Source organism: Micromesistius poutassou, assembly GCF_964030765.1.
Source record: "Micromesistius poutassou genome assembly, contig: SCAFFOLD_2591, whole genome shotgun sequence".
Taxonomy (NCBI): Eukaryota; Metazoa; Chordata; class Actinopteri; order Gadiformes; family Gadidae; genus Micromesistius; species Micromesistius poutassou.
Window position 1 is genome coordinate 26,562 of NW_028177643.1, and position 9,614 is coordinate 36,175.

The 9,614-nt window shown below is 51.5% G+C and overlaps 1 protein-coding gene across 1 annotated transcript; it reads right to left on the reverse strand.

Moving 5' to 3' along the window:
- Positions 1-19: 19 nt before the first annotated feature.
- On the reverse strand, positions 20-8,161 carry ddrgk1 (DDRGK domain containing 1). The gene is made up of 8 exons (XM_084490878.1): positions 7,943-8,161; positions 6,689-6,868; positions 5,794-5,948; positions 3,889-3,990; positions 1,903-2,025; positions 1,457-1,495; positions 1,184-1,289; positions 20-268 (listed from the first exon to the last, which is right to left on the reverse strand). Exons 1-8 carry the CDS (start codon positions 8,028-8,030, stop codon positions 108-110), a joined length of 954 nt encoding a protein of 317 aa, XP_084347004.1. The 5' UTR covers positions 8,031-8,161; the 3' UTR covers positions 20-107.
- Positions 8,162-9,614: the final 1,453 nt, after the last annotated feature.

Consider the following 9,614-nt stretch of genomic DNA (forward strand, 5'->3'; position numbering starts at 1 on the left):
CCTCCTCCTCCTCCTCCTCCTCCTCCTCCTCCTCCTCCTCCTCCTCCTCAAATCTCAAGATGAGTGACGAAGCGGTCGCCTCGCGTCTTGCGAGTTGGCGGCGGCGGTCAGGCCTGATTGCGGAGGACGGGCGTGAGGTTGACGAGGGAGTTGCTGGCCTGGGCGAGCTCGGCGATGGAGACGCGGCCTCGCTTCTGGATGAAGCGGGCCACGGCATCCAGCTCCTCCGGGCTGATGGAGATGAACTTCCCCCGGTCGTCGATCACACCTGGGCGGGGGGCGGGGGGAGAGAGGCGTTTTAAAACACGTTAAGGGCCCTTATTGGACCACCAGGTGAGGTCAAAGGTCCCGTAGACCTCTGAAGGATAAGCCCCGCCTCCGAGGCTCCCGGTTCCCTCGGTCAAACGTCTACGGGGGGAACAACACGTTTGGGGTTTTTGAACGATCGTAACATAACGAACTCTGTAGGCGGCGGAGAAGTGAAAGCTGCGTCACGTTTTAGAACCGCACACATTTTCCATCCGGTTCCGACTTCCGGCTTTTTGGATCGTCGGTGCCGTTAAAGAAGTAAACGATTTATTAAATGCCACTTCTTTAACGGCACAGACGATCCAAAAAGCCGGAAGTCGGAACCAGATGGAAAATGTGTGCGGTTCTAAAACGTGACTTTCAGAGCTGACCTCTCCGCCCCCTACACAGAGTGTGTTATGTACCATCATTCATAAACCCCGTGTTGTTCCCCGTATACATTTGACCGAGGGAACCGGGAGCCTCGGAGGCGGGGCTTATTCTTCAGAGGTCTATGACGTGCCACCAGGTGTGTGTGTGAGTGTGTGATTGTGCCGTTTACGAGCCGTATTTTATTTTATTTTTTTTTGGAAATCTGCCCCTTGTGACATCACAGGTGGGCGTGTCCACCCCCTAGATGTGTGACGGACGGATGGGCTGAAAAACGTTTGCTACGGTCCACACTGGGTTAGGGGTAGGGCTGGTGGACTGATCTGTCCGTCACACATCTTGGTGGACACGCCCACCTGTGATGTCACACACTGACTCACCTGGTGGCACGTCAGGGGACCTTTTAAATCAATTAAACTCAAAGAGACAGACAGACACGCCCGCTTGTGATGTCACTAACACACAGGTAGTGGGCGGAGCCTCGACGGGCTGGCCGGTAGCGCACCTGTGAGGGAGCCTTCAGCGAGGAGGTCCTGCAGTCTGGCGATGGCGTCTTGGGTTCGCATCCCGAAGTGTGACGCCAGGTCTTCAAGGAGAACCACTTTGGAATCCTGCCGGGAGAACCGCCGGGTTAGCGGAGACCAAACCGTGTGTGTGTGTGTGTGTGTGTGTGTGTGTGTGTGTGTGTGTGTGTGTGTGTGTGTGTGTGTGTGTGTGTGTGTGTGTGTGTGTGTGTGTGTGTGTGTGTGTGTGTGTGTGTGTGTGTGTGTACACTCACCTCTATATACTGGATGAACTCTTGCAGCAGGTTGCGCGACTGAAACAGACAAACGGACACTCGTTACGTGGACCCCCTGGTCCCCGACGCACGCGCACACTCGAACACGCGCGACGTGTGAACCACGTTATTAAAACCACGTTGAGCCAAACCACGTTCAATTAAACCACATTAAGCTACAGCCAAACCACGTTCGACCAAACCACGTTCAATTAAACCACGTTAAGCTACAGCCAAACCACGTTCGACCAAACCACGTTGAGCCAAACCACGTTGAGCCAAACCACGTTGAGCCAAACCACGTTGGGCCAAACCACGTTCAACCAAACCACGTTCAACCAAACCACGTTGGGCCAAACCACGTTGGGCCAAACCACGTTGAGCCAAACCACGTTGGGCCAAACCACGTTGGTTAGAGTTTGAGAGAGGGGATTCTGTGTTGGTACCTGGTCCTCGCTGAGAGGCTCCGCCTCCCCTTGCTCCTCCACGACGAAGGAGGCCTTCAGCTTGAGGTACTCCTCCTCCTCCCTCTTCCGCTCCTCCTCCCTCAGACGCAGCTCCTCCTCCTCCTGGTGAGAGGGTGAGGGTTAAGGCTGCCCCACACTACACGATTTTTTTATCTTATGCGATTTTTGAGTCGGAGAACACCCCACACTTAACGAGAATCGCAGCCGATTTTTGCTCTCCGATCCGACATAAGATTAGAACACAAGACGGAACACCCCACACTACAGGATAATCTTATCCGATTCTCGGCCGTGTAGGCTACGTCATCCAGCACGAGACAAGAGATCGAGAGACAAGAGATGGTAGATCTAGAGCAGCGGTTCCCAAACTTTTTTTCCTGCGCACCCCCTTTACGTCCCAACCGGGTTGGCGCACCCCCGATCCCCACTTCAAAAAGAAGGAAAAAAACCGCAACAAAGCTTTGTTTTATCGCCATATAAAGACTCATGTTTAATCATGCGCAAATAACCAGAACACGCATGACAATAACAACATCAACAAATATACAACAAATAGGACAGCCAAGGGACACGACTGACGTTGTGTGCAAGATCTGCTCATGTGTGATACGCGCAATAGACGGGCAGACGACCGATCTACATGACCACTTTATGCGCCTCGCAGAAGTTAATAGAAATGATGATAAACAAAATATCACAGAGCATAGAGCAGGATTGTGAACGTTTACAATGTATCATGTCAATTTACAATCTGCAAAATGTGTCTGTTAGGATATTGATGCTGCGCGCCTCCTATTTGCAACGGAATTTGTTTAAGATATAAAAACATTTAATTTAACACACACGCACTAAAACAGATATTTTCGTTTTTAAATAAATATTTGGAAACGAAAATTGAAAAGTGAGAATTGAATGCGCTTTGGCATTATGGAGCACCTTCGGGTCAGCGTGTGTGTGTTTTGCGTGTGTGTTTGTGTGTGCGTGCGTCGCTATTATGTTGACTACACACTCAACATGCCGAAAATATCTAACATGTTGGATAACCCCGATTTTGAGATCGGGAGGTCTTAAGTTTATGAGATTCTATCTTAGAACACTACGGCAGACAGGATAATCTTGGCCGATTTTCGTCCCGATTCGGCTGCCATGGGAACGCCACCCCGATTCTCGTAAGGGGCAAATCGGCCCCGATATCGGGACATTTATCTTGTAGTGTGGGGTCAGCTTTAGGGGAGAGGTGGTGCTCGGCAGCGCCTCCTCCTTTACCTCCTCCTCCTCCTTGACCTCCTCCTCTTACTTTACCTCCTCCTCCTCCTCCTACTTTACCTCCTCCTCCTCCTTGACCTCCTCCTCTTACTTTACCTCCTCCACCTCCTCCTCCTCCTCCTACTTCACCTCCTTCTTCACCTCCTTCTCCTCCTCCTCCTCCTCTTACTTCACCTCCTCCTCCTTCTCCTCCTCCTACTTTACCTCCTTCTCCTCCTCTTACTTTACCTCCTCCACCTCCTTCTCCTCCTCTTACTTTACCTTCTCCTCCTACTTCACCTCCTTCTCCTCCTCCTCCTTTACCTCCTTCTCCTCCTCCTACTTCACCTCCTCCTCCTCCTTGACCTCCTCCTTCTCCTCCTACTTCACCTCCTTCTCCTCCTACTTCATCTCCTTCTCCTCCTCCTCCTTTACCTCCTTCTCCTCCTACTTCACCTCCTCCTCCTTCTCCTCCTTTACCTCCTTCTCCTCCTACTTCACCTCCTCCTCCTTCTCCTCCACCTCCTTCTCCTCCTACTTCACCTCCTCCTTCTCCTCCTCCTCCTTTACCTCCTTCTCCTCCTCCTACTTCACCTCCTCCTCCTCCTCCTCTTACTTTACCTCCTTCTCCTCCTCCTACTTCACCTCCTCCTCCTCTTACTTTACCTCCTTCTCCTCCTCCTACTTCACCTCCTCCTCCTCCTCCTCCTCTTACTTTACCTCCTTCAGCTCCGACAGTCGCTCCTTCTCCTCCTCCTTGCGTCGCTCCTGGTCTCTGAGCTCCTGCAGCTTCCTCCTCTCCTCCCGCTCCCCCAGCTCCGCCTGAAACCACAGAGGAGGAGATCAGCGCTCTGATTGGCCCACCTCTCTCTGAGCCTGTCTCTGATTGGCCCACCTCTCTGACCCTCTAGTCTCTGATTGGTCCACCTCTCTGATTGGCCCACCTCTCTGAGCCTCTAGTCTTTGATTGGCCCACCTCTCTCTGGGCCTGTCTCTGATTGGTCCATCTCTCTGGGGCTCTAGTCTCTGATTGGCCCACCTCTCTCTGGGCCTGTCTCTGATTGGCCCGCCTCTCTGAGCCTCTAGTCTTTGATTGGCCCACCTCTCTCTGGGCCTGTCTCTGATTGGCCCACCTCTCTCTGATTGGCCCACCTCTCTGAGCCTCTAGTCTTTGATTGGCCCACCTCTCTGAGCCTCTAGTCTCTGATTGGCCCACCTCTCTGAGCCTCTAGTCTCTGATTGGCCCACCTCTCTCTGGGCCTGTCTCTGATTGGCCCACCTCTCTCTGATTGGCCCACCTCTCTGAGCCTCTAGTCTTTGATTGGCCCACCTCTCTCTGGGCCTGTCTCTGATTGGCCCACCTCTCTCTGATTGGCCCACCTCTCTGAGCCTCTAGTCTTTGATTGGCCCACCTCTCTCTGGGCCTGTCTCTGATTGGCCCACCTCTCTGAGCCTCTAGTCTCTGATTGGCCCACCTCTCTCTGGGCCTGTCTCTGATTGGCCCATCTCTCTCTGAGCCTGTCTCTGATTGGCCCTCCTCTCTGATTGGCCCACCTCTCTCTGAGCCTCTCTCTGATTGGCCCACCTCTCTGAGCCTGTCTCTCTCTGATTGGCCCACCTCTCTGAGCCTCTAGTCTCTGATTGGCCCACCTCTCTCTGGGGCTCTAGTCTCTGATTGGCCCACCTCTCTGAGCCTCTAGTCTCTGATTGGCCCACCTCTCTCTGAGCCTCTAGTCTCTGATTGGCCCACCTCTCTCTGAGCCTCTAGTCTCTGATTGGCCCACCTCTCTCTGAGCCTCTAGTCTCTGATTGGCCCACCTCTCTCTGAGCCTCTAGTCTCTGATTGGCCCACCTCTCTCTGAGCCTCTAGTCTCTGATTGGCCCACCTCTCTGAGCCTCTAGTCTCCGATTGGCCCACCTCTCTGAGCCTCTCTCTGATTGGCCCACCTCTCTGAGCCTCTAGTCTCTGATTGGCCCACCTCTCTCTGAGCCTGTCTCTGATTGGCCCTCCTCTCTGATTGGCCCACCTCTCTCTGAGCCTCTCTCTGATTGGCCCACCTCTCTTTGAGCCTCTCTCTGATTGGCCCACCTCTCTCTGAGCCTGTCTCTGATTGGCCCACCTCTCTTTGAGCCTGTCTCTGATTGGCCCACCTCTCTTTGAGCCTGTCTCTGATTGGCCCACCTCTCTCTGAGCCTCTCTCTGATTGGCCCACCTCTCTCTGAGCCTCTCTCTGATTGGCCCACCTCTCTCTGAGCCTGTCTCTGATTGGCCCACCTCTCTCTGAGCCTGTCTCTGATTGGCCCACCTCTCTGAGCCTGTCTCTGATTGGCCCACCTCTCCCTGGGCCTGTCTCTGATTGGCCCACCTCTCTCTGAGCCTGTCTCTGATTGGCCCACCTCTCTGAGCCTGTCTCTGATTGGCCCACCTCTCCCTGGGCCTGTCTCTGATTGGCCCACCTCTCTGAGCCTGTCTCTGATTGGCCCACCTCTCTGAGCCTGTCTCTGATTGGCCCACCTCTCCCTGGGCCTGTCTCTGATTGGCCCACCTCTCCCTGGGCCTGTCTCTGATTGGCCCACCTCTCTGATTGGCCCACCTCTCTCTGAGCCTGTCTCTGATTGGCCCACCTCTCTCTGGGCCCGCTTAGCTTGTTTCTCCTCCAGTTTTCGTTGTTTCTTGGCTCCCACTTTCCCGGTGGCCTGGAGGTTCAGCTCCTGCTCCTCCTCCTGGTCGCTCTCCCCCCCGCCGATGGCTCCTCCTCCTCCTCCTTCAGGGTCCTCCTCTGACCAATCAGAAGAGGGATCACAATTAAAACGCCTGCTAATCCATCCAATAAGGAGCCAGAGGCCATTGGCTCCCTACTGGGAGGGGAGGGATCAGCAATGGCACTTAATGTACGCCCTTAAGGTACACACTTAATGTACGCACTTAAGGTACACACTTAATGTATGCCCTTAAGGTACACACTTAATGTACGCACTTAATGTACGCCCTTAAGGTACACGCTTAATGTACGCACTTAATGTACGCACTTAATGTACGCCCTTAAGGTACACACTTAATGTACGCACTTAATGAACACACTTAATGAACGCACTTAATGTACGCCCTTAAGGTACACACTTAATGTACGCACTTAATGTATGCCCTTAAGGTACACACTTAATGTACGCACTTAAGGTATACACTTAATGAACGCACTTACTGTACGCACTTAATTAATGTATGCCCTTAGGTACACACTTAATGTACGCATTTAATGAACTTAATGAACGCACTTAATGCAAAAATAAAAACTAGCTAAGGGATAACTAGAACTAGCAAACTAAGGGATAACTAGAACTAGCTAACTAAGGGATAACTAGAACTAGCTAACTAAGGGATAACTAGAACTAGCTAACTAAAGGGATACCTATCTTACTATGGGTTAACCAGCTAACTAGGGGACGTAACCCCCCCCCCTGTAGGTTTCGACCTCTCGACCTCTTGACCCCTTGACCTCCGGGCTGACCTCTGACCCACCGTTGTCGGAGGGCTCCCTCTGGGCGCGCCGCTGCGCCGCCACGCGGGCGTTGAGGTTGCGGCGGCGGCGGGGCGCTCCGGCGGCGCGCTCCTCCGCCCGCGGGGGCGGGGCCAGCGCCCTGGCTCCTCCCCCCTCCTGCGACGAGGCCGCCTCCTCCTCCTCCTCCTCGCCGCCGCCGGCTGGGGAGACACACGGGGGGGGGGGTCACACGGGGTCAGGGGGGGGGGGCGACGGCGGTGACCTCTGACCTCCTAGCTCCCGCCCTTCTCCTCCTCCCCCCCCCCCCCAGTTTTTTTTTTTTTTTTTAACGGCCCATTTTAGTTTATCCTGTTTTATCTTTTTAATTTTAGTTTTTTTGATTCGATGCGTTCTTTTTAACAGGGCTCTCAAGTTTTGAACTGAGTCCAGACTGAGATTTTGTTGTCGGCGGGGGGGTGGGGGGGGGGCGGGGGGTGGGGTGCGGGGGGGGGTGTATATCAACATGTGTGACTGCATACAAATGTGTCCACAGACATGGTGACTAATGTATGATAGTGAGCATTATCGGCCCTTAACACTAATATTCACAAACAACACTGCCTCAAAATTGGCTCATTGGCTTAAGCAACACCAGTAGAGGCATATATACTTTTCCCTGAACTTTTAAACGTTGCAAACGTGCAATAATTATATATGTGTGTGGCATTCAGTCCAATGCTTAACATATATCTGTGGCATTCAGTAGGCCAATGCTGTGGTAAAGTGTGTGAAGTATGACCAAGTGTTTCTTTCTGTTCAATAGATACAACTTCATCAATCCCCTGTAGGAGAAATTTGTTAATGTTTGTCCCTATAAAACAATAATGGTTAAATAGCGGCGCAAATTGGTGGGCGCTATCCTGGTAATTTCTCTGCTTTTTAATTTAATTTTGGATCTTTTTACATAGATAAGTTATACATTATCACATTTAACCTTTCTAATGCTTGTTGTGTATTTATCACACACAGCCGACCGTGGAACCATCGCGAGAACACCCTCTGGGAGGTAAACACAGCCGACCGTGGAACCATCGCGAGAACAAGCGGTCCCAAAGCTCTTGAACGTGTAACTATCGCGGGATCGCCTATGTTGTCACCCACTTTGTGACAACATAACATCCCTCTAAAGTTCAGTAAAACGGGCGACAAACAAACCGCGACATCCTCACGACGATCACGTTACGAACGAAGAACGAAGAAAACACATCAAATGAACGAAAAGAAGCGCTCCTCACCGGGTTCAGCGCGCCTGCGCACTCCGGCCGTGAGGACGATCAGCACGAGGAGGACCGCGGCAGCGATCAAATACAACGCGATCTCCATGATCACGTCGTTATTATCTATTACGAAGTGTCAGGAGATGGACAATAATACTCGTCAATAAACGTCGTAAACATGGACAGATACAAGACGGAAGAAGGCGTCAGCGCCGCATCTTCTTCTGCTTTAATTCAATGCGCAGCAAGCAGCTGCTCTTCGCCCCCCGCTGGTCGCCTGAGGCACTGCAGCTTGGATCCAATTATATTTTATTTGTTTGTAGTTTTATAAGTAACTATAGACACGGAAGACACGGGTGGAGTTAAAGCTTTTATCTTTTAAATAAAACGATTTAAAAAATACACACACGCACTCACGATGTGTGGGGGCGAGGCTCTGTTGACGTGGCGTTGCGAGCAATGAGGAAGTAGCGGCCGACAGCAACCGCAACCAGGTGAGTAAAACAACACAACTCCAGCAGCTTTCTCCCCGCGGTGTGATTACAAAGATAATGGGACGGCTCTCCCGTCTCTTTCTCGCTCCCCACACATTTGAAATGCGCATTCTCAGAGTGTTTCTCTGTTGAAGTGGACGGAGATTACAGACCTGCAGCGCTAGCTAGCTATAGCCAATAGCTACAGTGAGAGCTACGGTTAGAGCTACAGTTAGCTAAAGTAGGAGCTACAGTTAGAGCTAGATTAAAACGCCCGGGTTTGCATTAACTGTGACTCTACAGAAGCTTTATTCAACAGAAAAACATCTTTTACGTTTTCTTTAATATCTCGTAAAGATATTCCGTTTTCAGTAACGCTTCCTCCCGGGAATGCGATGCTACATCACGTAGCATCGCGACGGTGCTCATGGGAAATGTAGTCTAGTAAGTACTGCCCAGCAGAGCGACTCTGCATTTAGAACCCTGGTTACATGTATACAGTATGTTTATCTTATTCTAATAGCTTTTGATGATATTTTATTTCAATTGGTACATTTATTTGTATATATACTCTTGTTTTGCACTCTCTTTTCCCGCTAGACTGCGGATGTCTCACTGTGGATGTCTCCTGAGGGGGATTAATAAAGGACTATCTTATCTTATCTTATCTTATCTTATGTTGAATCAAAGCAAAGTGCGGGGAGAGGGGCGCTTCCTGTTAGGTCTCGGAGGCTGTGATTGGCCATCACTGAGAGGGGGGGTTCCTATGAGCCTGAGGCCGTTAAAGTTAGAATGAGATTTCAGTGTTGTCTCAACATCTAGACTTCAAGAGTCAGATCAAGTGATCAGTGAGTTGTGTTTGTGTCCAGGTCTCCAGTCTGCTATGAAAAGGAGAAAGAGGAGGAGGGGTCCTACCTCTAAGACCACTCTGTCTGAGGAACATGGCCGCCAGAGCAAAGCTAAGAGGTAAGAAGAGGATCTCTCTCTGTCTGTGACTGTTGTCCATCTCAGAGCTCAGCGCTGATATATCATGACTCCATCGTGTGTGTGTGTGTGTGTGTGTGTGTGTGTGTGTGTGTGTGTGTGTGTGTGTGTGTGTGTGTGTGTGTGTGTGTGTGTGTGTGTGTGTGTGTGTGTGTGTGTGTGTGTGTGTGTGTGTGTGTGTTGAAGCCCAGAGCAGAGAGCAGACTCCCCTGGACCCAGCTGTGTCTCCATGA

What these genes read in the sequence shown, in the direction of transcription:
- ddrgk1 (XM_084490878.1), bottom strand. Translation starts at nt 8,030, where the DNA reads ATGGAGATCGCGTTGTATTTGATCGCTGCCGCGGTCCTCCTCGTGCTG. An exon ending in CTAAGCGGGCCCAGAGAGAG is followed by an intron (nt 3,991 to 5,793) that starts GTGGGCCAATCA and finishes CTGTGGTTTCAG; the next exon opens with GCGGAGCTGGGGGAGCGGGA. An exon ending in GACTGTCGGAGCTGAAGGAG is followed by an intron (nt 2,026 to 3,888) that starts GTAAAGTAAGAG and finishes CCCTCTCACCAG; the next exon opens with GAGGAGGAGGAGCTGCGTCT.